General features: G+C 40.3%; 1 protein-coding gene across 1 annotated transcript in view; it reads right to left on the minus strand.

Moving 5' to 3' along the window:
* Nucleotides 1-5,745: 5,745 nt before the first annotated feature.
* The window catches only part of LRWD1 (leucine rich repeats and WD repeat domain containing 1), a 38,032-nt gene continuing 16,625 nt past the window's right edge, over nucleotides 5,746-27,152 (minus strand). The window contains exons 5-16 of the mRNA XM_089683740.1: nucleotides 26,849-27,001; nucleotides 24,841-24,945; nucleotides 24,279-24,623; nucleotides 23,411-23,537; nucleotides 22,184-22,269; nucleotides 19,916-20,123; nucleotides 18,731-18,803; nucleotides 16,027-16,167; nucleotides 14,874-14,977; nucleotides 13,108-13,272; nucleotides 9,104-9,222; nucleotides 5,746-6,284 (exon numbers count right to left, since the gene is read on the minus strand). Of these exons, the coding sequence (XP_089539866.1) occupies nucleotides 6,144-6,284; nucleotides 9,104-9,222; nucleotides 13,108-13,272; nucleotides 14,874-14,977; nucleotides 16,027-16,167; nucleotides 18,731-18,803; nucleotides 19,916-20,123; nucleotides 22,184-22,269; nucleotides 23,411-23,537; nucleotides 24,279-24,623; nucleotides 24,841-24,945; nucleotides 26,849-27,001 (1,767 nt within the window). The 3' untranslated portion in view covers nucleotides 5,746-6,143. The remainder of the gene's footprint in view (nucleotides 6,285-9,103; nucleotides 9,223-13,107; nucleotides 13,273-14,873; nucleotides 14,978-16,026; nucleotides 16,168-18,730; nucleotides 18,804-19,915; nucleotides 20,124-22,183; nucleotides 22,270-23,410; nucleotides 23,538-24,278; nucleotides 24,624-24,840; nucleotides 24,946-26,848; nucleotides 27,002-27,152) is intronic.

The raw sequence follows: 27,152 nt of genomic DNA on the forward strand, positions 1-27,152 counted from the left end.
GGGGTGTGTAGACTTTTTATATCCTCTGTACATCTGCTATGGGGTGGTCCTAAAGTGGTTAAAACCGAACACATATTAATTACACAGGTTTTGAAGCTATTTAATGCAGGTAAGGCACTCAGTCATTTTAATTACCACCTTAATCAGTCACAGACCATTTGGAAACTCAGGCACTGCCCGAGGGCCCGGGGTCAGTAGGGGGCCCCATGAAATGCCCCTGGTACCTATTTCATAGGCTTTTTTGAGTTTGGGCAAGGACACAGGGGCCCCATGATCCCCTATTGCCTGGGGGCCCCATGAGTTGTCAGTCCGCCCCTGGTCACAGAACCTGTGTAATTATTATGTGTTCAGTTTTAAAGGGATGAAGTGGCAACCCTAGTGCCCTCTCCGACCGCCCACTGAATACTAATGGCACCCACTACTACCCCTGAGTACCAATTCCCACCCCTAACCTTCCATTGAGGACCAATGTTCTGGCTACCACCACTGAGCAATGGTGCCCACCCCTGACCCCCACTAAAGACCAACCCACCCCACTACCACCCCAGAGCATCACTACTCCCTTTGCTCCCCAATTAGCACCAATGCCCCTCCTCCCCCTCCAAGTGAACACTAATTTGTTTTTCCCGCTGATGAGACATTTTCCTTGCCTCTGAACACTGACAGCAGCACTGATCACCAACGCTCGGGACATTTGTCCTCCCACTGACAAATAGATTTTTTCAAACCATTCACCACAGATGGTGGTCGTTTTTTCCTCCTGGTAACCACTGAGGCCAAACAGTTTTTCTATCACTGGCCCAAGATATTTTTCATCCCCAGACCAGCAATATACTAGGCACTATGACATATCATCACTGTACATCACTGTGTGAGGTGAATTCGGAGTAGCTGCGCATGCACTGCAAATTCTCCCCATATGTTGTATTATGCATTAACATACAGTATACGTATGTAAATCCTCACCTTATCAAACAACCCGTTCAGTTTAAAATAGAAATGTAAGGCAAAATATTTGTGTATAGGTATAAAAAATGTATAAATACCTTTTTTCCTTTTTTAGAAGTGATCACATTCCCTGTGTTCTGCATAAGGGGCTTAGAAAGCTGGGGGAGGAGAAACAGCAGCACACTAATCTTCCCAGTGAGTGGCTGTGTGAAGGGGGACAAATCTGATCATTGGAGGAGAGCAGGCTGAGTTCCCCTCACAGCTAGAGAACTGAACATGCTGTGTTTTCCTGCCTAGTGTGGTCAGTTTATAATAGAAAAGCAGAGGGACTGGCAGGAACACCAGGGATTTCACACAAAGGAAGCAATACAAAGATAACAGGATCCTTTTTCATACAAGTACGTGGTACAGCAGGCACATATCAGGAATTTGAAATGTTGGGTTTACATACTCTACATTATGTAAACTATTCTATTCTCTATATTGTGTTGTGTATTTCAGTAATGCTGACCACTATGCATTCTTTGTCTTGACCAAAGTGTTTATTGTCCCAACAGTTGCTGGTTGCTAAGTCTTTCTGACTATTTTAAATGAAGGTTTTGTCTAAGGTCGGCTCAGACAAATTGTTGGCTCTCTATCTCTATTCTCTTTTATTTTTTCAAAATTATTATTTCCGGTGATATGTGTCTGAGTGTTTGTGAAGCTCTCAATTGTGGAAGAGTAATTATTTTGTGGGGAGAAGCATCAATAATTACTCTTCCACAATTGAGAGCTTCACAAACACTCAGACATGTATCACCCAAAATAATCATTTTGAAAAAATAAAAGAGAATAGAGATAGAGAGCCAACTCTTTGTCTTTCTATTAGTTTAGTAAGGATTTCCAGCTTTGCTGCACAGGATTCACAATTGGCCATAGTGGAATGTCGCCTAACTAGTTGTATTACCTGGGAATTCTGCCACCTACAAAAAAAAAATTCAACCCATCAGCAGCCAAATATCAGTAAAATGGTTAGTGTAAATTTTCTAAATATTTTACACCAAATATGCCTATAGTGTCTTTGCTATTTTTCACTCTGCAAGAGCTGTTGGGTTGCTGCAATTTACTGTACAGCCTAAAAATTGTAGCTAGATAACAAACACATAAATCATTTTGCTAATGAACAATACCTTTTTGGCTGTGTTTGAAATTGTTTTTATTATTGTAGCTCAACCCCTAAAGAGCCGCTGGTGTATTAAGTCGTATTTCCCCCTTACACACACAGCCAGGCACACAGCATTTCTGGCATTCTTCCTCCGGCTCATAGATCAGTCTAAGGGTTTCTTTTTGTGTTTTTAATTAGGAAACAACAAACCTGTATAGGGATGGGGAGCATGAGATACCCCCGAAACTACAAAACGTGAACAACTTGAGGACTGCTTCACTTCTGGCTCCTCTGCACAACTCCTGGTGGTTTTGCACAACTTTTGTCTGCACAACTCCCAAGCTTGCACAACTGCTGGTGGTACTACACAACTCCTGACCGAACCTTCAAAGTATAGTTCAACAGGATCTCTAAGCTGTCTGTGACCTGTGCTCTTCCCAGAGTCTCAAAGCACCACACTGTTACACTTGCAGCACTGGGGTCTTGAACTCACTTTGCCTCCAGGATCATTGGTTGCCTCCTGCCAATATCCACCTGGCCCTTCCTAATGAGGGAGATGTAGGCTCACATCACCTCTGGACAATTTGGGATGTCTCCCACAGCTTCCTCCTGGCTCTCACCTGAGCCTTGGACTGGCTTTGCAAATAGGCCCCCCAGCTAAGCCTAGCTGGGACATTAGTGTTTTCAGGCTGGCCTCATCACTGACTTCTGCCCCAGGGGCACAGCCCCTCAACAGGGGTCTCCTACAGCAGATCTGCACCCAGCTGCTCAGGCCTCAGGTTATTTATGGGCTCTCCTACACCTTCTGGGCACACCTCCCCATGGATTGGCTGGAATCCCATAAATATTCAGGCTGCAGACTGTCCTTCCTCCCACTATGTTTTAGAATCCTCTAGAATACAAGGGGAAGTAACAGAGCCAATGAAACACTGAGAAGCCCTAAGCAATCCACCCCTGCAGAGGAGCTAAACTAAATTTGCCTAGCAACCAATTCTAAACTAGGAGGGTGCTACAGTAATACATTAAATAAATACATACATTTTTTTTGCTAATGAACAGTACCTTGGCTGTGTTTAAGTAATTTTTATCATGATAAATGTTCCTATATCTAAGTATTTTAAAGAAGAACATCAGTCCCCTGTGCATTTGTTGTCCACCCCTCTCCAATAGCGTCATTATGGCACGTGCACAGATGTGCCGAACTGCTCTGCCTGGCTTTTGGGTCCTGACAGAGCCCCTCAGCGCACCTGTGCAAGCGCAGATTTCTTGTGCATGATGGCATTGATAGGTGGCACTGAAAGGCAGCTCAGATGGGCACTGATATGGCACTGACAGGTGGCACAGCTGGGGCTACACTGATCATCAATGCCCTGATGATCAGTATACATGTCCCCTCTGAGGAATACTGATTACAGGCTCTACTCTCCTCATGAGCTTTCCTTATTTACATGTGATCAGCTGTGATTGGACACAGCTGAGCACATGACAGAGCTGACGTCTTCGGCTCTTTCCATTGGTCGGTGATCCGCTGTGTCCCAGGGACACAGCTCACCAGCGATCGGCGCACACGCGCAGTTAGAGTGGGAGGACATCATATAGCGTCCTCCCAGAACGAGATAACTGCCTTGTGCCCGTCATTTCCTTATGTTTTCCTCCAGATATAAAGAGTGCCCCCTTGTCCTTTGTGGTGACCTTAAAGTGAATCTCTAGGCCAAGTTCACTATATGGACCACCTATGTAGTTATACATGTTGATCATAATCCCCCCTTAATCTCAAGAGAGAATAAATTCAGTTCCTCTAATCTTTCCTCATAGCTGAGCTCCTCCATGCCTCTCATCAGTTTGGTTGCCCTTCTCTGTACTTTCTCCAGTTCCTGGATATCCTTTTTGTGAATTGGTGCCAAAAACTGAACTGCATATTCCAGATGAGGTGTAACTAATGATTTGTACAGGGGCAAAAATGACATATCTCTCTCTCTCCTTCTGGAGTCTATACCTCTCTTAATACAAGAAAGTATTTTGTTCCACAGTGGAAGGAATGCTTCATGTTTAATATGAAGTCTTGGACAGGGTGTGTAAGTTTCTGTAGGAGTCTACAATGGCTCATCTGGCTTTCTGAAGAAGACCAGGAAAGACCAGTTTGAGGTGCTAGTAGGACGTGTGCAAGTCCAAGGGTCCCCAACAAGTGCGGGAGGTCAACCAAAGCTGATAGCCGATTTTTTCTTCCTTAGGAGGAGTGCAGCGGAAACGGGTACACCCAGTGATACTTGAGGTTTCCTTCAAAAGTTCCTACTATCCAGCATATATTTCTAAAACTAATACTTTAGTAATAAATTGATCATAGATTTAATAATTGTAGAGTACTTTTTATAAAAAAAACAAAACACGTTTTGTTCAACACAGAAAAGAGATTGATTTGTTTTGAGCAAAATTGTGTAATTGTGGTCACACACTCAGGCAATTGAACAGATCTTGGCAACAGACCTTTATTGTTATACAGTGTAGTAGGAATATATCTAAATTGTAAAACTGCGCCAAAGGGGGGAGCCCAAGGCCAGAGATTGGCGTTAAGCATCAAAAGTGACACTACTCAGTAATAATAATAATCAGAAAGATTTCATTTTATTATTCCTCATTTGTTGCATTCATAGTATGAGATTAAAACAATTAAAATTTGGTAATAGTGATTGTTATAGAGGTATTGAACAATAAATGTATAAAGATTTAAGAAATGAGGGAGAGGAAGGATGTGGAATGAGCACTAATGAGCACGGTTTGGTGTGGTTGGTGGACATCTTTCCTTGGGAACGCACGTCCCAATCTATATGTTTTGTATACTTCCTTACTAGGTTTTCAGCTTCTTTCTGAATCCAACCTGCCTGTTCCATTATCTGCAATTTTACCATGCAGGTCATTCCGGTTGACATCTCAATATTTGGTAATGTCTTCCTATTTTATTTTGAATTGTTTTCTCATTTGACATGTACGTCATTCTCTGTCTGCACCTGTCCCCATCTCTGCTGCATGTTTTTTTTGTATAGGTCTTTAGTCAATCATAGATGGATCAAATCTTAGCCATTTCAGCAGGGACCGGACAAAATTCATGTATTGGCAGACTGGTTGTACAATTGATCGACTTCAGTATAACCAACCTGTCAGATTTTTTTTGCATGTGATTACTGCTGGCAGCTAGACACCAGCAGTGATCATTGTGTTCTGCTGGCAGGGAAGGCTCCTTGCTGTAGAACACAATAGCACTGCGGGTAGTATTCCTACATCAACACGGACTGTGTTAATGGAGAAATCAAGCAATTTTCTTTCCTTCTGCCTGTGGTGGAAGTAAAGAACTCAAGTCTAGGGAGATTCCATCTAAACAGAGAAAGGAGAAAAGGTGTTAACATTTGAATCGGGGGAGTGGTGAGGCGAGAGAAATAAAAATAGAGAGGGGGAGGATAAGAGACAAAGTAGGTGGTTTAGGAATCCAAGACCATTTGACGAAGTATCCTGTGTGTCATATAAATGTACAATGTGTTAAGGAAGAAATAATATACATTTTTGTAATTGCATGAGAATGAAAAGTTTACAATAAATATTAGAACAAGGATAATCATCCATAAAATGAAAAAAAAAAAAAAAAAATGAATACGCAAATCTGAAAAATAAACTTTTTTTTTTATTTTCCATGCTAATAATTCTCAGTAATATTTAAATGAACTTAACCATAGTTTGCTTTATATGTTTGCAGGTGTTGTGGCATTTCATTTGACTGAATTAAAACATTATTATTTACAGGGGAAAAAAAAAAAAAGTATGAAATATAACAAAAACGTTATGAATACAAAATCCTCCTTTACCAACTGTTAACATATTGAAGATGAAAACATTTAAATTGTAACAAATTTTAAAATATTACATACCAAATAAAAACATGTTAACATAAAATGTTTTCAGTATTTTTTTTTTTTTTTACATAAAAAGAAAGAACTAAAAGCACCTAAAAATTACAGTTTTTGTATTCCCAGAGAAGCATCCATCTCTTTAAGTCTCGCAATTATAAGATTTTCCAGATAGCGATAACATTTTTGTCAGTTAAGGCAACTAAATATTCCATTGCTGGGTTTACAAGCACAGTGTTGATAACAGTTTCTTCCATTTTCTCTTTTCTTGAAACGGGAGCTGGCCAGTTAATAACCTGTTTAAATGAGGCAAAAAACATTATCAGATTTAGGATGGTTTTCTGCTTGCTAAAGCACAATAGGGATAAGATAAGGACTGGAACAGAAAGGTTTGCTAGAATTTTTAATGAAATTGAGGATAACAGAAACATATGCACAGACATACGCTAAAGCAGACCGTACATAATTAAAAAAAAAACAAAAAACGAATAGTCCAGTAAGGCCCCATGTACACGGGATGTTTCTGAATGATGGAAACTGACTGCTGGAAAATGTAGGTTAAAAAACGTCTGTTTAGCCGTGTTTGCATAACGCGTTCATGCGCGTTTGCGTTTAGAAGCGTTTTTTTTAAAGATAAGCACAGGAGAACCTCCCAAATGCCCAGAATGCAGTGAAAAGTGGTAAATTATGAACTATTTCAGACTGTTTCAGAGAAATACACACAGTAGTAGAAGCAGAGACAGCAGTTGACATTAGCTAGGTGTGAGTTGCTCATTACCATTTCTTTTGTTTCCAAGGGTGGGAAAGGTGTCTGGTGGAGTGAGTCATTAAGGTCACCTGGCAGAAGGTCTTCATGAAGAATTTGAGTTGTGAATGGGCATGAACATATCTTTTGTTTCCAAGGGTGGGAGAGGTCTGAGGTGTGAATTGGTCATTAAAATGTGTGGCAAGTTTGGTAGGAACATCCTGTGTTCAGTGTTTTGTCCATCTGAGCACCCTGAAAACTCTGTGCATGCATTTTTCATGATGAAAAAAAAGGCTCTGGACAGCATTGGGAACTGGAAGAGTTAAAAAAAAAAAAATTCAAACGCTTATAAACATGATTTGCCACGTTTACAAGCGTTTTGGGTTTGAAACGCTGAGAACATAGACGTCTGAACGCAAGTTTGTTGCGTTAAAAAAACCGACTGTAAACTCAACTGCCTGTAAACGAAGATGCGTACATGGACACATAGGAAAACATTAGGGTGAGTTCAGGGGCTGCTGAAAAAAACAAAAAACAAAAAAAAAAAAAACACTGAACAGCTCCAAAACGTTAGTTTAGCAGCTGCACTGTACATGAGCCCTAAAAGGTAAAAATACCCAAAGGGTTGGTTCTCGCAACAATTTCAGTATTCTGGATGCCTGTTTGCATGCATGTTTAGGTGCATTTTTTACATTTTCAGCGCTTTCCACTGCGTTTTTCCCCTTTTGTAGTTTTGACACTTGAAAAATCTTAGGGCAGTGGTGCCTTATGTGTGTCCCAGTTCTTTTATGTGCATTTCAGGTAAAAAACAAAAAAAACTGCAACAGGTTGTACTTTTGTTGAAAGCACTGCAACTGACCTCACTGGTGTGAACTAGGGCCATTGGAATACGTGGCAATTATTGTACATGCGTTCTGGATACATTTTAAAAATGCACCAAAAAGCATCTGTGTGTATCAGCCCTCAATCTGGCCCAGGTTAATATGGACCCATCCCCAGCCTGAGAGGGACTGGACAGTGAAAAAGAAGCAGCACAGTGATGAGCTCATCCTTCTAATACTCTGCTTTTTCCTACTATCAGCACATGAAGGGATAGGTTACCGGTGCTGCTTCTTCCTTTCCTATTCTGAGCTCTGCTGTACAAGGACTACAAGATGCTGATACCAGGTCAAATTTAGGGACTTGTGCAGCTTGCATTCAAATAAGTAATTAATTAATGGATGTGTTAATGAAGACAAAACTGCATTAGTTTGTGTCTTATATACCTGACCAGAGTTTAGCTTTAACCACTGTTTGGAAGTGGGTGCATGAAAGAATTTTGGAAGCCCATATCTATTTCTGTCCACCAAACTATAGTCAAGTCTTGGAAGTGGTCTAAAGGTTGATCTTCAAGTAGTCAAAATGCGTAATTAATGAGTAGCTGTGATGCGCTCTTGATGATTTGCAAGCCACATTTCTTTGCTTCACCTTTCTCAAGGTGTGGGAACCCTGATTATGCTTTTTCTTCCTTGAATCCTTCCAGTCTCAGCTACATGTAGTCACATTTCAGCCCTCTGTGGAGAAGACATTTTCCCTTATGCTTCTCCCTTCTGTTCCATCTGCCTCAACCCCTTTTGTAGCTCCCCCCTATTGTCTGTGGCCTCCTGGGGATATCTCAGCCTCACACTTGCACACGTAAAGTTGTTCACAAAGAACTTTGTATTTACCAACAGCGACTGTATGTAGTGCAAGAAGGTAAGTGTACCAAACTTGATATAAAATTGAATTAAGTGGTTAAGATGCTCATATTACAAAGTTATTGCTACAGTGTTTTTTTTTTTTTTATTTTTAGACGTTTTATAATTGTACTGTAACAAGCAGTGTCAGCTTAATGCGGGGTATACACGGAGTTTTTTAGTTCAACCCAGTGGACCGTACTAAGCGATGTTAGTGGGACGATCTTCCCCGCTGAGCTATTGTGTTCTGACAGGGACACTGCCCCCATCAGAATGAACTGATCAGTGCTCACAGCCATTGGCTGCAAACGCTGATTGGATGCTGGTTTTCCAGAATGCCTGTATGATAAAAGCCGGTTGTTAGACTTTTGTCAGACAGGGTGATGTACACTTGTATCAGCTTTTAGTCTGCAAACTATTCCACAGCTCAGTAAAGATTTTTTTTTTCCTTGTTCTTCATCTAATCAGTTCAGATTTTTATTAAATGTTTTTCAGTGCTATAACAGTCCAACGTATCAAAATAAAATGCACAACTGCTAATTGGTAAGCAGAACTACGAGTTGCCATTGTGTGGCACATGCATTTGAAGTGTTTGAGTCTAGTTCTCTTGACCACGCCATATCCCAAATTTATGTAAATATAAACAAAACTTTACCTTTGTGGGTTCTTTCAGAGCACTACCTAAAACTCCTTTCTGTAACTCAGCTTGACAGGTTTCAAGGTCATAAATCCACACTTTCCCAGCCTCATCGCCACAGAATAGGCAGAGTCCTTCTGTAAAAACAAATACTTTATGCAAATGGGTGAAGTAAGATTTGTGTTCCTGTTCCTCCTTGCAAAAAGGAGCAGATAGCGGTCCTGCTGATGGGTTAAGGACCCTCTATGGCCCTGTCCAGCTCTCCTAGAGTAACTGCCTGTCTTCTGGAATCTCCTGCATGCTCTTGAGACTGGGCTGGAAGACACAGCAAGCCTACTGGCAATGGCACGTATTGATGTACCATCCTGGAGGAGTTGGACTGTCTGTGCAACCTCTGTAGGGTCCAGGTATCGCCTCAGGCTACCAGTAGTGATACTGACCCTAACCAAAATGCAAAACTAGTGAAAAACAGTCAGAAAAGAGGAGTAGAGGAAAAAATGTCAGTGGCCATCACCTGTAAAACCATTCCTGTTTTGGGGGTTGTCTCATTGTTGCGCAACTAGTGCACCTGTTAATTTCATCAACAGCAAAGCAGCTGAAACTGATTAACAACCCCCTCTGCTACTTAACTGACCAGATCACTATCCCAGGAGTTTAACGGACTTGATGCTATACTCTGAATAAAATGTGTTCTTTTAATTTTTTTGAGAGATAGATATATAAATAATTTTTTTTATAGATCACCAACACTGCTGCCCGCTCTGCCAAAACCAGCTACACTTCACTGTGCAGTCACAGACAGCCCTTCTTCCAAGAATGGCTGCATTGTACTGTGTATGCACGCTGTGGGCCTATTCACTCCTATAGTAGAGCCGTAATCTGAATAACTGTTTGTGGTTGCCAAGAGTACATCTTTCCCACAGTAAAATGAACGGGACCATGGCAGACATTCACACTAAGAAAATGTCATTTTCGGAGGATAGGCTTTGCGGCTTCAAGTGGGCCCTGCAGTGAAGATTGCAGTATAGGGGCTGAAGGTGTTTGACACACTGGACAGTACTTAGGAAGGGGGAATTTATTAACCTCCCTGGCGGTATTTCCAAGTGTAGCTCGGGGATAATTATCAGTGCCAAAAGCGGTAACCCCGAGCTACACTCGGGATTACCCTGCAGCGTTGCTCTGTGATCCTTGTTTCACTTACCTTGTCCTTCGCTCCCGCGATGTCCCCCCTGCAGCATCCCCGGCTATCTCCTCCGGCCGATGCCAGCATCCGTCTTCCGGTCCCTGTGAGCATCGGGATGTACAGGGGCCGGAACCGGCAGGAAATTTAAAATTGACATTCACAAAATACACTAAAATCACATAGTAAAACATTATTGTTTCAAAGCATTTCACATACATTTTGTCCCTAATGCTTTGCCCTGCCTGCATTTTTACTGTTCTTTCTGCTTTGAAACTGAGAAACGTTCATGGCGTCCAAAAAGCGTCCCTTTAGGTCAAAAGCGGTTTTAGACCGGCTAGAGAACAGCAATAGTAAATCAGAACCACTTGCAGAATTGAGTGATGATTCGTGGGGAAATTCATCATCAGACACTGAAAGCGATTTTGCGACTAAGCTCAGTGATGTGCGAACTTGGCGCTATATTTCAAATTTCAGTGTTTTTGGCTTGATTATTTAATTAAATTTATTATATTATTTTTTATGATTATTAGATTATAATTTATGATTTAATCTTTCAAATTTTATCCTACCCGGGATGGTTACTAGACTCTTGTCAGACAGATTTCAGTGAGTTATTCATAAAAATGACAGGCCTACAATAAGAAAACGACATATTTCCATGCGAAAAAATGTACCGCTTTGAGCACAAAAATATTGACATGGTCATACCTCTAGGGAGGTTAAAGGATGATTTACAAAAAAGGTACAGTTGTGCTCAGGGGCGGACTGACAACTCGTGGGGCCCCCGGGCAATAGGGGATCATGGGGCCCCTGTGTCCTTGCCCAAACTCAAAAAAGCCTATGAAGAAAGGTACCAGCGGCATCTCATGGGGCCCCCTACTGACCCCGGGCCCTCGGGCAGTGCCCGAGTTTCCAAATGGTTAGTCCACCTCTGGTGTGCTTTAAAGTATCTATGGTCAAAATTAAAATTCATATATTCATTTCCACATTTTAATTCAATTATTTCTAGTCTACTCCTATTGCTCTGAATTACTATAAAGATTGTAAGCTTACTTTGTTAGGATCCCCACACATTTAATACATGAATTCTGTAAAACATTCATTCTGCCCTGTGAGTAAGCACTGCTGTGTCATATAATTCAAAGAGCCTGCCTTCTGAACTACAGGAGGTGGAGTATTGGGTGGCACAGCTATTACAGGAATCACAACTTGCAGACAGCAAGGTACCATGGGATATGTAAGCATTATAAATTGAAAGCAAACAGCAGAGGGGAAGCTGCAAAGCATGCAGGGATTCCAAGAAGTTGTGGAAAGAGATGACCAGCAGACAAGTAGAACTCACAACATGAAAGGAGATTTCTCAAGTAAGTTTATATTGGATTTTGAAATACACTCACCGGCCACTTTATTAATTACATCTGTTCAATTGCTTGGTAACACTATTTGCTAATCAGCCAATCATTTGACAGCAACTCAATGCATTTATGCATCTAGACGTGGCGAAGGCGACTTGTTGAAGTTCAAACTGAGCACCAGAATGGGGAAGAAAGGGGATTTAAGCGACTTTGAACGTGGCATGGATGTTTGTGCCAGACAGGCTGGTCTAAGTATTTCAAAAACTGCTGATCTACTCAGATTTTCACGCACAACCATCTCTCGGGAAATCTAAACTCATCAGATCAGGCAACGTTTTTCCAGTCTTCAATTGTCCAATTTTGGTGAGCCTGTGCGAATTTTAACCTCCGTTTCCTGTGCTTAAGTGACAGGAGTGGAACCTGGTATGGTCTTCTACTGCTGTAGCCCATCTGCTTCAAGGTTTGATGTGTTGTGCATTCAGAGATGGTATTCGGCATACCTTGGTTGTAACGAGTGGTTATTTGAGTTACTGTTGCCTTTCTATCACCTCGAACCAGTCTGCCCATTCTCCTCTGACATCAACAAGGCATTTCTGTCCACACTACTGCCGCTCACTGGATATTTTCTCTTTTTCGGCTCTGTAAACCCTAGAGATGGTTGTATGTGAAAATCCCAGTGGATCAGCAGTTTTTGAAATACTCAGACAAACCCATCTGGCACCAACAACCATGCCATGTTCAGAGTCACTTAAAACCGAATATCAGAATGTGGGGGGGGGGGGGGGGGAGGGATTTAAATTCAGCAAGTCATCTTCACCACATCTAGATGCCGAAATGTAATGAGTTGTTGCCATGTGATTGGCCGAATAGCAATATGTGTTACCAAGCAATTGAACAGGTGTACCTAACAAAGTGTCCCATGAGCATATAACTATTGTTATTACAATGATGATGTTACAAAATGAAAGTCAATACTGTGACCATAGAGGTCTGTTAAGAGAAAAATTGGTTATTACAAGGGTAGTAGTCTATCACACAACAGATCTTTTAATTATTAACAAAGGGCTGATTCTTCTCTGCCTCTTCAGTATTAACGTTGCCCTGTCAGAACTAAACTAAGTGTAAAAGTTGATTATGTATACTTTACTTTTTGTAGCTTTTGCCCTAAAACTCTGCTGTATTGCCGACTCTCACTGCACATATCCAACATTTCCAAGATTGTCAAATATCTGCTGTGGGTGATCCTGCCGGCTCCTACATCACTACAGGATGTACAAGCTGGCAGGAGGAAACATAGCACTGGATGGGGGGGGGGGATCAAGTTTTTGACACACCCAGCAATAGTTTATACACACACAAGGCATCAAATGTAAGTGTCTGTACTCTGCCAGGATGGAGAGAAAAACACAGAAAATAGAGGTTACATTTGCACACACTGCAAACTTCAGAAGTTAAAAGGAAAGTCATAGGCAGAAGTACTTTACCTGAAGAATTTGTGAGTGTGAGGTATGGTAGTTCAGTCTGTGACCACTTAAGCTCTGCTAGTACAGCTGCCTCCGCCTTCTTGGAGGAGTTCTTAGAGCGCTGTTTAGGGAAAGACTTCTTCCAGCTCCAAATGTATATGGATCCTTGCATGGCACTTTTAGAAGCTGTTAATAAATATCTTTATTTTAGTGCCATCATAGCCAAACACGGGGAGATTAAAAAAAAAAAAAAAAAAAAAAAGATTGCTCCAGCAAAAATATATTAGGTTTCAGGGGAAGCTGTAGAGTAAAACTACCTAACAGTAACTTAAATCATTGGGACAATCCAATGATGGGATCTCTGAGCTGGAGTCTGGTCTTCAGAATTTATTTTATGGCCGATAAAGTCTCCAAGTAATCTAAGATGCCAAAGGGTGCAGAGATCCAGCTATGCCTAAAACATTACTTTTGGGTGGACTGACACTTTTAAAGAACAAACCTAACTTTAGACTGATCATGTAGGTTTTGATAAAAGGTTAAAAAAGTAAGAGAGTTTATAACAATTACTTTACCACACACACTTTTCACTTTGTTCACCCTCCATAACATTGCTAGACATGGTCTCAGCTTAGTATATTAGCAGAACAGAAGCAGAAGGGCTATTTAGTAGCACCCTGGATGCTGGGACACCCACTGATTGCCTAGAGCCACAAATGGACCTATGTAAGGGCTCATGTACATGGGGCGTTTGGAAAACTCTTCTGAAGAATGGAAACTGACTTCTGGAAAACCATAGGTTAAAAAACGTCAGTTTAGCCACGTTTGCATACCGCATTTATGTGTATTTATAAGCGTTTTTAAAAGATAACCTCAGGAGACCTTCTCAAATGTCCAGAATGCACTGAAAAATAGTAAAAATTTAACTGTAAACGCAACTGCCTGTAAACGACTATGTGTACATACATGGACACATAGGAAAACATTAGGGAGAGTTCAGGGGCTGCTGAAAAAAAAAGCGGAAAAAAGCTCCTGAACGTTTAGGAGCTACAGTGTACATGAGCCCTAAAATAATACAAGGCTCTCACTATTATGAAGTGCCTTTCTATGCTCTTCCTAAGGAGAAATAACTCAGAAGGTTAAAAGTGGTTGTAAAGTCTCAAGGTTTTTTACCGTCATGCATTCTATGCATGACAGTAAAGCTTCAGTGTGCAGCAGTGCCCCCTAAAACGGCTCTCTCCCTCTTCATTGGCAGAGACTGCAGCAGTAACCATTGGCTCCTGCTACTGTGAATCACAGCCAGTGAGCCATTGAGGAGAGAGTGGGGGCGGGGCCAAGTTGCGCTCTGCATGTGATCTGACATGCACAGCAGCGGCTTGGGAGCGAGCCTGCTCAGGTGCCCCCATAGTAAGCTGTTTTCTATGGGGGCACTAGGCAGGAGAGCAGGGCCAAGAGCACTGGCGGAGACTCTAGAAAAGGAGGATTGGGGTTGCTCTGTGCAAAACCATTGCACAGAACAGGCAAGTATGACATGTTTGTTATTTAAAAAAACAAAAAACAAACCAAACCTGTATTGCTCCACCTACTATCCTAAAATTAGGACTAATCCCATTATTTTTGATGGAAATAAGACACGTGACTACCATTATGTTCTTAGAAGGCTCTACTGTCAATGCTCTCTTCAACAAAACAAGCTGTAGCCTCTCTGGAGAAAGTTAAAGCTGCATCATAAAACACAATTTCAGCTAAATAAAGTTCTATTAGTTACTAAAAATCTGCTACCAACCCACCAATTAGATCATCATTCAGAAACACCAGTCCATCTATAGTATGATAATCATTGTCCTCTGATTTTTTTTTGTAGATCGGAAAACTGAATTCTGCATGGTAGGAACTGAATAAAGGCAAAAATGATTAAAAGAGAACAAGTTTAACAAAAGGAATTGGAAAACAATTTCAGAACATGTTCCACTGTAAACCAGCCCTGTGGTTACTGCTTAAATAAGCATTATAATTTTTTACTACAGTCCTGTCCCCTATGAGACATAATGCATGTACTATCTTGTCCTAAACTGCTAAGTGCTTTTTAAACACTTATTAGGTCCAACCTGCCCCCATCCCCATCTCCTGTGGTGGCAAAGCCAACAACAGCTTTGAAGGGGAACAATTTTGAAGCCTGCCTAGTGCCTCACAGCTGCTCTCCTAAAAGCTTCGTATTCTGCACCTGTCACCTGCATACACGCAAGCTAAATTCTAAACCCTTCAGAAGAAACCCTGTCTACAAACGGTTGATGGACTTTCCATTGAAGTGTATGGAGTCTGCACATGCATGGGCCCTACAACGTGGTATATGGAATATTTAAAGGCAGTGCAATGCTGCACAGTCTTCATGTTGAAGATGGTAGAGGAGCAGGTTACAAGTAAGTATTTATTATGGGTACTTCTATAGTGCCGAAAATTTACTCAGTGCTTTACATATACATCGTACATTCACATCAGTCCCTGCCCTCAAGGATCTTACAATCTAAGGTCCCTACTCTTTCATTCATACATACACATACTATGGCCAAATTAGAAAGGAGCCAATTAACCTACCAACAGGTCTTTGGAGGATTTTATCTGGCAGGTAGTGTCAGGGTGGGGATTTGAACCAATGACCCACGTTCTGGAGAGCAGGAGTGATAACCACTTAGCCACCATGCTGCCCAAGTATAAATATTACTAAAATTCTGGGCATGGGGTATGATTACTAAAATGCTGGTGTAAGGGAGGGGGGCCAGAATATGTACTATTACTAAAACTCTGGTGTACAGTGAAAAGAGAGGGGGGGGGGGGGTGCAGAAAATAAAAAAAAAGTGAAAATGGTCAAAGTACACATATCTTCCTTTCAGGCATAAGCAACCCCAACTTTTCAGGCAGAGTACATGTTCATTAAAATATTACCATCTTCCTTCTTTTTTATTCAGCGTTATGTCCCAAACATAGCAGCCATCATCACAACCTGCCAACAAGTACTGATCCACAGAAGAAGGAACGAGACAGAGCCGTAGAGGAGTGGATGGAGTGTCCAGTGTCAGCAACTGGCTGGAAAACAATAATGATAGTAGGAAATGAAACTTTAGCACTACCAGACAATCCATATTGTTATAGCTTGACATGTGACCAATACAAAAGGAACATACATAACTTGCAGTTAAAGTGTGCATAAGTGTGTGGGGTTTTTATTTAGTAACGTAAACATGAAATATTATTACACTTTTGCCCATAGAAATGAGGGAATTCTTTGTGTATTTTGTCATGTGTTTATTTGTGAAACAAATTCTGTATACATTACATACAATATAGTAAAACACAGATGGGACAACAGTTTAAAAACTTAAAAGAAATGCACTGTTCAAAAGATGAACTCTGGATAAACAAAATAAGCAGTTACCTTTATGGGAGCAACGTTACCTGCCAAGAGTTATTATTTCTGTTCATCCACTCCTAATATTTACACAGCCCTACCGCAGAGCACTCCAGCCTGGTGAGCAGATTTTCTCTGCTGCACAGCTCAGTCATTTCCCTATCCCCAGTCTATAATTGGACAGTGATGGTGCAGCATCTGACTCAGAAGATTGTCTATCTGCTCACTCCTCCTGTCAGCACATGTAAATGCAGGACTCCTGACTGGGCCTAAGTAAAGCCCCTCCCTCTACCTGCTGTACAGGTGAATACAAGAGGCTGAAACCATGACAGATTCAGATAGTTATATTAACTGCATTTCAAATACATTTAATTACTTTTAATACATATTTTATTTGTGCATTTTAATAACTGCCTGGAGTTCAGCATTGAAATCAAGAGCTCATGAAATTCCTAAAACTAATTAACACCTTTGTCTATCTTTTCAGTAACAGGAGAGAAGCTAATTTACAGTTCTATACTTGACATGCTGTAAAACTTTGCACCTGTGCCCATCCCCATGTTGACAGCGTATGTTCTATGTACAAAACACGATTTCATTTCTTCGTGACTACTCAGCTTTTTTTTCCCCCTCTTCTTCAGGCCTACTGATCTGTAACATTCTGAGGTGGAGTAATGACCACAAACATATACACATTCCCTAATAGGAGGAAGATTATAAATAATGTTTAACCTCTTCCCGTCCGGCCCACTGCCAATAAATGGCTGGATGGGAGCGCTGCCACATCCCCCCGCATCCATTGCCTGTGAGCACCCCCTGGGAATGCGCGGAACCGAGATCTGAGCCCGCTGTGTTCTCCGGGCACAGATCACTGTACAGGACCTCTGTGTGAGGTCCCGATCCATGTGATCACTGATTGGCCAATCAGTGATCACATGAATAGTAGTAAACAAGATGTCACTTCTGACATCATTGCTTACTACATGTGAAATCTGTGAATGAACACAGAGGTCACATGGTACAAGGCTATTTACAATAGCCTTGTACCATGTGGCAAGCTGTGACCAATCAATGGTTGCATGAATGCAGCCAGAGAGAAGGAGAAACGATTGCTTTTACACAAGTCCCCACAAGTAGTACAGTGAAAATGTGGTGACACTGTACTGCTAGGGTCAGTATGTAAAAAAATAAAATAAAAATGTTTTTTGTAGCATTATAATTTTTGGTTATAAACTAAATTTGGGTTTTTTTTTTTTTTTTTTTAACTAAAAAGATAGATGAATACATTTTGGCCAAGATTTAAGAAGAAAGATTATTTGCTACAATTTTCTAAGAAAAATACTTTTTTCCCCCTCAAAATTTTTGGTCTTTCATTTATATAGCAAAAAAAAAAAAAAAATCCCAGTGGTGAATAAATACCACTAAAAGAAAGTTTTATCTGTGTCAAAAAAAAAAAAAAAAAAAAAAAAAAAAAAAATGCTAAAAGTGTCATATGGGCACAGTGTTGCATGACTGCGCAATTGTCAAAGTGTAATAGCACTGAATGCTGAAAATTGGCCTGGACTGGAAGGAGGTGAAAGTGTCCGGACTTGAAGTGGTTAAAGTGTAAGTTCATCTTTTCACAAAAAATTTAAAACATGAACACTGTACACCCTCTCCACCCCCCATCTCTCTGATCACCCTGGAAGAAGACTGCAGCTTTCAAACACTCGAACCCCAGGAAACTTAGGCTGGCCATACATGTGTAGATTTTCGGACAAGAATATTCGTAAGAAAAGTCGTCCGAAAATTCTTTGAACATCCGATGAATTGACGAATGTCATTCAAAAACTGTCTTTTGCTTTTAACATTTGACTTTAAAATTAATGTAATTTCTGAACGAGAATCACATACACTGGCCGAAAATTTGTTCGCTCGAGAAAAGTTTTCCTTCCTGCCCCTTCACATTTTCCCATGGCTGCTGTCAAAAATAAACATTGATTTAACCCCACTAACGATTAGAAAATCAAGATTTTTCATTTCAAGAATATACATTTGAACGAAAATCTATAAGTATATGGCCAACTTTACACTTTAGTGTAAATTTCTATCACAAAAAGGATTGTAATTTTACTCAAAAGTCAAAATACACTTATGTTATGTGGCCCTTTTATATCTAAACAGTGCCTCATATTGCAACATTTCTTGATGTCGATAATAATAAAAAGCAGTATAAAAATAGTGATTACTTCAGTAGCTTACCTTGATCTAAAGTTGTATTCAGAGTCTGGAACACCTATATCCCATAATATGATTCTCTTGTCATAGGATCCAGCTTTCATAAAACATATAGACATTAGACATTTGATTTAATTTTGCAGATTATTATAAGACCTCATTAGTTGGCCAATACATTTTTAAAAACAAAAAACCTAGTAAACAAAATGTACATTTCTCTTCTAACCACTTCTTGACTGTGCTATTGCCGAAAGACTACTACAGTGCGGCTCTCCAGTTCTGGGAGGACATGCATGGACGTGCGTGCCTTACGCGTTGGGCATGCTCTGTGATCGCTGTGTCCTTTGTACACAGCTGATCACAGATTGTGGTAAAGGGCCAATCACAACAGCCCTTCACCATGTGATCAGTTGTGTCCAATCACAGCCGGGCAAATGTAAACAGACTTGCCAGTCATCGGTATTCCTTTCCTCGTATGCTGTCTCTTTGAGGAAGGTGGAGCCCAGAGTCAGCAATTCTGACAGTACGTTGCTTACACTCATAATCAGGGCACTGATCCTCAGTGCCCCGATTATCATTGCGGCCCCATAAATGCAGCTTGTCAGCGCCCATCAGTGCAGGCTCATCTGTGCATATCAGGGCAGCCTCATCAGTGAAGAAAAAAAAACAATTACTTATTTGCTAAATTTTATAACAGAAACTAAAAGAAAAATATTTTGTTTTTTTTTACCCCTGTAAAATGTTCAGTATTTTATTTGTTTAGCAAAAAAAACAGTGGTGATTAAATACCACAAAAAAAAAAAAAAAAAAAAAAAAAGCTGTCTCAAAAATGATAAAAAGTTCATTTGGATACAGTGTTGCATGACGGTGCAATTGTCAAAGTATGACAGCGCTGAAATCTGAAAATGGGCCTGGGCATGAAATTACATAACCAGAGCACAAAGTGAACCTGACTTAGCCTAAACAGTGCCTAAAGTAATAAAAGTACTGAAGTGCAGGCAATAATGGTACTTTCAAATCAATCCCTGTGGAGCACTGACTTCTATCGTTTAGCTGTCATATGCCAGAATCTCAGCATATAGTAGAGGCTCTAACATTTCAATAACAAGCGGTAGGTAAAGAAAGTATGAAATATGTTTTATATAGGAACAGTGTTCCCGTAATGATAAAATTTATGACAAAGGCTTAATTTCCATTAGAAGCACTTACTGAAGAGAAACGTGTCATGTGCCGGACTGAAACACATGATTGAGATGGCTTTTTTATGAGCTTTTATTTCTCCATAGCACATGTTAACTTTGGGATGCATCAGTCTGACTACTCCATATTTTCCACCAGCTGCCAAGACATTGATTTTTCTCTTCTGTCCCTCATTGTTCATCATAGTTAGTGTCGTCCATGCCAGTGCAAAGAATTCCTAAAATGGGACATTTTTTATTCTATTAGAAACTATAAGCATATTTTTAAAATGTAATATCTGAACTGAATTATATAAGCAGTACTGAATGTATTTTAAATCACACTTTCAAATGTTTTACAATTCCAGCTATTCCACAACAATTCAATGATTAATACACCTGTGGAAGACAAATACATTAAAGGAAACCTGTAAAGAGATTTATACAAGCTGCCACTGCTGACCACCTTCTGAAAATGCTAGTTGTCGGGTTTGAAAGTATTAAAGTAAAATTCCAGCCTAAAACTAACTAGCCCTTAAAAATGTCCCTCTCCTTCCTGCTACGTATGCTGACTAACTGGTGTTTTTTTTTTTTTTTGTTTTTTATTTTTAAAAGTATACTTACCTACTTTCAAGCCTGCTCTGGTGCAGTCACACAATCCCCTCTGTCTGTCAGGGATGGCTGCAGGGAAAAGGAGAGTGCATGACAACATCTGGGACTTCTGGGAGTGCTGACATCACCTATAGGCTCCCATGTCTCGGCCATTGTTGGTGTTCCCTTCTCTCCCTTGGAACCAACGCTGACTGACATCGCTGCAAATAGGCAAGTATAGGTAGAAGGAGGGGGAGGGGACCCTTTTAAGGGTAGTTAGTGTTAGGCAGAAATTCTACTTGAAAACGTTCATGGATGCTGACCAAAAACAATGCAGATCATCGCAGTAATCTGTATACTAGTTTGTAGGGCTGTACCAATACCGGTAACTGTGCCGATACTAAGCATTTGCATGAGTAATCGTACAAATGCTCAGATACCTGAAACAGATACCTTTGCGGTGCAATCTGAGCCCATACAAAATAAATGGGCTAAAATCGTACTGCAAAGAATCACATGTGATTTGAACTGAAATCGCTCTACTTCAGCTGAAGTAGCAGTGAGATTCCTGTGCAAATCACATGCGGTTTCCCTGGGGGTGTGGTGCAAAATGCAGTGCAATTTGAGCCATTCATTTTGTATGTCTGAAATTGCACTGCAAAATCGCACCACACCCACAGGGAAACCGCATGTGATTTGGACAGGAATCGCACCGCATTACTATTCAAATCACATGCAATTGGAGCCCATTCATTTTGTATGGGCTCAAATCACACCACAAAAAAGGTGTCAGTATCGGTGAGTACTTGAGCACTAATATCAGTACTCGCACTCGCAGATAAAAATCTTACCAGCTTGCATCAGTGATTCAGAAAGTACTGAACTACCTGGATCAGCATGACAACCAAGGATTTTGTACGTCACAAAAAGGTAAAAGCAGGTAAGCAGCATCCCTACTTCCCCAATAAACTCGGTTATTAAATTTTTAATTTGAGGATGAAAGGTACTGAATCATACAGGGAAAGGAAGCAGCACTCCATAGATATTTAGGAGGTTTGATAACTCCATTTAACCTTTTGCTGGCCTAAACAAAAAAAAAAAAAAAAAAAAAAAAAAAAAAAAAAAAAGAAGAAGAAGAAGGGGGAAGGAAGAAGGTGTATGGGAATTTAAAAAATCAAATCAAATCTACATACTCAGCAATGTGGCTGCAGCATTGGACCAATGCTACAGCAATACCCCGCTGGCTGCTGGCTGAGCGATCAAAGACCTCAGTTTTTGGTTGGCTCTAAGCACAGAGACTGTCAGTCACTGGCTCTCTGTTCTCCCTTCCAGAGATCGCTGAGCTGTGGAGAGTGCAAAAGCACACAGCGAGGCATGCCAGTCAGATGCCAACATTATTGTTGTGAGCCCTGAAAAGCCTTGTCAGCTGCACTGTGTGTTTCAATGGATGCAGACAGCCCAGCTCGGGATCAAGCCTGCACATCTGCCCCCATAGCAAGCGGCTTGCTATGGAGGCAGACACAGAAAAGGTGGGGCAGAGAGTGCCGGTGGGGGACCCCAGCAGAGGAGGTCTGGGGCCACTCTATGCAATAATATTGCACAGAGCAGGTAAGTATAACATGTTTATTTTTAAATTGACTTTATAAACGCTTTAATGTTGTATCTAAAGTTTAGTTATTTGTGGCAACAAATCAAGGATTATACTTGCCTCTCCTGGAACTTTGTACTTCTTTAGAACCTTTCCAGTCTCACAGTCGATAACACAAACTGACTCTCCACCACATGTTGCGATAACTGAAAAGGACATCACATATCAACTTTATAAAGTGAAAACACAAGTCACAAAGGAGTACCAACATGAAAATATTTTATTCTGCCATAATAGATTACTACATGTAAAATGATAGTATTTGGTATATGAATTACTTTAAATTTTCCTCCACATTTCCATGAAGGCCAAGCTCACCAGGAAAAGTATCCATTTAGATGGATCTGAACATATGTAAAATGGATGTAATCTGTTTATGTCTGTTTCGTTAATATTGATTTTTATGCAAGAAATACATTTGTTTCATACTTTGGTCACATACGACTGGTTTCCGAAACAAACAAGAAAAAAAAACAAAAAAAAAAAAAAAAAAAAAAAAACCACCACAGAAGCAAAAAACGGAGGTAAACTGAACTGAAGACAGGTGTGCAAATTGATGTAAACTGAATCTGCATTCATCAGTTTTTCGTAAAAAAATATAGCTGAATTAATGATGCCCAGTAGCCTTATGGCTACTTCTAACCCCTGTATCTTGACCTACATGTGGAGAAAAATATACATTTAGACAAAATGAAAAAAAAAGACACAAATGTAGAAGCAATGCTTTGTTTGTGCTTAGGGTTCATCCTTATAAGAGCATGGCTTATACCCAGAGATTTGTGTCCCCCAACTATTGTTCAAATAAACAAATGAAGAATGTACAAGAATGGAAAAAAAAAAAAAGTATTAACTGACTACTGTCATTACACATTACTTGCACGCATTATCATAATATAATATTTTAATGACTGTACTCGAAGTATCATGCAGAAGTGTGTTTGGGGCTGTGTGATGTGAAATTTGGGTGTACTTCCCTACCCAGAACCACATCTACTGTGTACAACCACCCATAGAAAACAATTGCAGGATGCAGCTGTACATTGGTGGATACATGCCAGTACCTGCATACTCACATGCACAGATGTTTGCTCCTGGACGCAAAGTGTGTGTCCGTCCGTCCAGGGATGTACGTGTGTATGCATGTAATGGCGTACAGTCGTATTCTGTAATTTATTTCTATAGGCGCTATACACAGCAGCTGTGGCTCCCAGGCACATTCCACAGGCTCAGGCACCCATGTGCCTTAACAGCTATAAAGATCCCTTTACAACTACATTCTTGACCTACCTTTACTTGACAGAGAATCCAGAGCAGGCTCAAAAGCACAGGACCACAGCTGGGTGCGGAAGTCATCGCTGTTGTTATTTTTACTGTGACACTGAAGAAAGTGAAGTGGCTCCACATCAAATCTTTTCTGAGAATAAGAATATGCAAAAGCTAATGAGCTGACATGTTTACACAATTTTATACATTGCCTACTTGGTACTTGCCTACCCACCTTCACAGCAGTTTTAATAACCACAAGATTCAGGGTCAAAGATGTATGAGAGTAATGTGTACAGCAAGCTTTTGCACAGCATTTTCAAAGGCTTTCAGCAGGTTTTGAGCATCATTTATCTCAAGCTTTGGGAGGATGATCTTAATGTCTATGAATTTAAACAGGCTGTTAGCAGACTTCACTACTACACAAAGCTTGCTAAAAGATCCAAGTTTAACATCTACATACTGATATTGAAGTTTCCTTAAAAGCCCTCAACAAAGCTGCATAAAAGCTTGCTGAAAACGTTACAAAACATTTGCACAAGCTTGCTGTACACACTGCACTTATACAAGCTGAAATCAATGGAAAGAAGATCTAAAAAGGAGACCTGGCTTCCCCAGAACACACATTTTGACCCAAGTCATAAATGCCCATAGGAGGACAAGATCCATTTGTAGTTGTAAATTTGGTTCAAAAAGCAATTGCAACATTTTATCTAGTTCAGAGTCTAGTTAATATGGAACTCACAGTGAATGAGGGCTGCGAATGAAATCCACAAACCCTTGCAGTGTCTTCCAAATCAAGGAACCACCATAATAGCTGCATCCCAGTCTGGAAACAACAGGTACTCTGTTCCTTACAGAAACACAATGACAAAAATAATCCAGCACTTACTTTTTTTATCTCCCTTTTCTGTCTCCCATTGTGTTCTGGTCTCTCCTCATCAGATCGTTTTTGTGATGGTGTGCTCCTTAGATTGACTTTGTGAGGTGTTGACACGCCACGCCTACTAGGCTCCTTAACAGGTGTAATGTTTAGTTTATTCTTAAGTGGAGAAAGTGTAATAGTCTGTTTATTTCTGGATGGTGAAGACTTGTGTGAGCTTTCCTGAAGTTTAGAGGACCTTCTAGGTGACAAAGCAAGCGACAGCACATCACTTGTCCGGAGGAGCTTTGTAGGTGTTCCCATTTCAAGGTTTGATTCACCAGTACGCTTTTTCTTACCAGGAGTTATTGGGCTCTTTAGAAGAGAAAACACAACATCACAATCATAAATAAAAGGGAATGTATGGTATTTTAAAAGGCAACTCCACTTTCAAGAACAAGATATACAGTAAACAATTGCTACACAAGCTATTTTGTATTGTAATGTTAATATAAAATTTCCACCAACACTTTTTTTTTTTTAAATTGGCAAATAATAATAAAAAAAAAAATAATAGCTGGTTTGTGCTTACCGCTGTATTATCGTCATTTGCAGATACTGGTTCAGGCTGTGGCTCAGGGTCCTTTTTCTTATTACACAACAATGAAGATATTAGTTCTTCTGCTATTAAATTCACCTGTGTGTCAAGTAAAAAGAAAGCCAAAGTAATAAACAGAATGAATATCAAGAGTCAGCAGAATGCCCAGCCCAAAGTTTTCATGTCAGCTGTATGCTCCTCACTAGATAGGCAGGAACAGAGCTAATATATGAAACGGCTTAATGAGCAAAATGAAAAAAGCATATTAGTGATTAAAGCCAACAATGAATGACCTCAAGACAGTAGATTGTAACTTTTTTTCTTTATACAGTGGGTATAGAAAACAATCATCCCCTTTAAAATAATCACATTTTGCCTTTTGTTTGCAGTCAAATGAAGACAGATACAGTTTGTATTATCCAGCTGTATTTGTTCAGTGCAACTTATAACATCCAAGTTAAAGATATAGCACCAACATGTCAAAAAAAAAAAAAAAAATATTCAAAAACCAGAATCACCGAGTTAAAAAAAGAATGACTCCCCTGTGGCAGCATTTTCTTGAACCACCTTTTGCTTTAATTACAGCCTGTAGTCTGTTTAGATATGTCCTTACTAACCTTGCACATCTACACTTTGCAATATTTGCCCACTTTTCTTTGCAGAACTGCTCAAGCTCAGTTAAATTTGATAGTAACCGTTTATAGACTGCAGTCTAGAAGTAATTCCACAGATTTTCAATGGGGTTTAAGTTGGGCTCTGAGTAGGCCACGCAAGGACATTCACCTATTTCTCCTTCAACCACTGTGTGGTCATTTTTGCTGTGTGCTTTGGGTTATTGTTATGTTGGAAGGTAAACCTTTTTCCCATTGACAACTTTCTGGCAAAGGGCAGCAGATTTTCAAGAATTTGACAGTATTTTCCCCATCCATTTTTCCTTCAATCCTGACAAGTGCCCCTGTCCCTACTGCAGAGAAACACCCCCATAACAGGATATTCCCACCGCCATGCTTTACTGTAGGAATGGTGTTATTTGGATGGTGAACTGTATTGGATTTCCACCAGACATACCATTTAGTGTTACTGTTACAAGAAATAATCCAATGTTAGTCTCATCTGACCATCACACCTTTTCCATTTGGCCTCAATCTTCAAAAGGTGAATTTTGGCAAAGCTCAGCTGTGACTGCATATGACCTTCCTTGAGGAGTGGCTTTTTTCTTGCAACCTTCCCATACAAGACACATTTGTGGGGAATTTGTGATATTGTTGTCACATGCACACAATGACCACTCTGCCATAAAATCCTGAAACCGCTTCAGAGTTGCTGTAGGCCTCTTGGTAGCCTCTCCGAACAGTTTCCTCCTGGCTCTTTCATCCAGTTTGGAGTGACTTCCTGATCCAGGGAGGGTCTGTGTTGAACCAAATACCTTCTACTTCTTAATAACAGACTTCACTGTGCTTCTAGGCATTCATAAAGCCTTTGAATTTTTTTGTATACATCTCCTGACTCATGCTTGTCCACAACTTACGTAGATCTACTAAACGTAGATCTTTTGAAAGTGCCTTGCCACCGCTAGTTAATTCTTTGCTTCAGATGCACTGCCAGGGACTAAAATGCTCCAGAAAAGCTCTTTTCATGCTGAGGTAATCCAATGACCACAGCTGAAAGTCAAATGGCTTTGCGTGCCACTGAGAAGGTGATTAGTTACACCCAATTGAGTTTACAAGTCATTTTTAGGGGGGGTGATCCTTTATCCAACCCAGTGATTCTGTTTTTGAATTTGTTTTATTCTTTTCTGACATGTTGGTGATATATCTTTCACTTGCATGTTATAAGTTGCACTGAGTACAGCTGGATAAAGCAAAAACTGCGTCTGTCATTTCAGGCTGCAAAGCAACAAAATGTGATAATTTTATAAAGGGGGCGATTCTTTTCTATACCGATTGTAAATTCTCAGTTTAGGATGAACATCAGCAATCAACAACAATCTATGAAGTCTTACTTTCCACTTGGTGAAGTCTTTGAGGGAGTTGGGACCATACGTCACATGATTTATCACCGACTTCAGAAACTCCTTACTGACAGCTTTAATCATGGCTGGAGTGGGCTCATCAGGCAATTTGTCCCTGTAGTTCTTCTCCCAGTAGGTTTCGACCTAGGACACAACATGAAGAAATAAAGGCTTACAGAAAAAAAATAATCAGCTACAGGGTACTGAAATTGCTTACTCTGCAGTGGCGTCAGAGAGCTGGCGTTATTTCCAGGCACCATCATTTACAACTTTCCTCCCTAGCCTCACCTATCTC

This window comes from Staurois parvus, unplaced genomic scaffold (assembly GCF_062004578.1).
Source record: "Staurois parvus isolate SC_StPar_1 unplaced genomic scaffold, SC_StPar_1.0 ptg000321l, whole genome shotgun sequence".
Lineage (NCBI taxonomy): Eukaryota > Metazoa > Chordata > Amphibia > Anura > Ranidae > Staurois > Staurois parvus.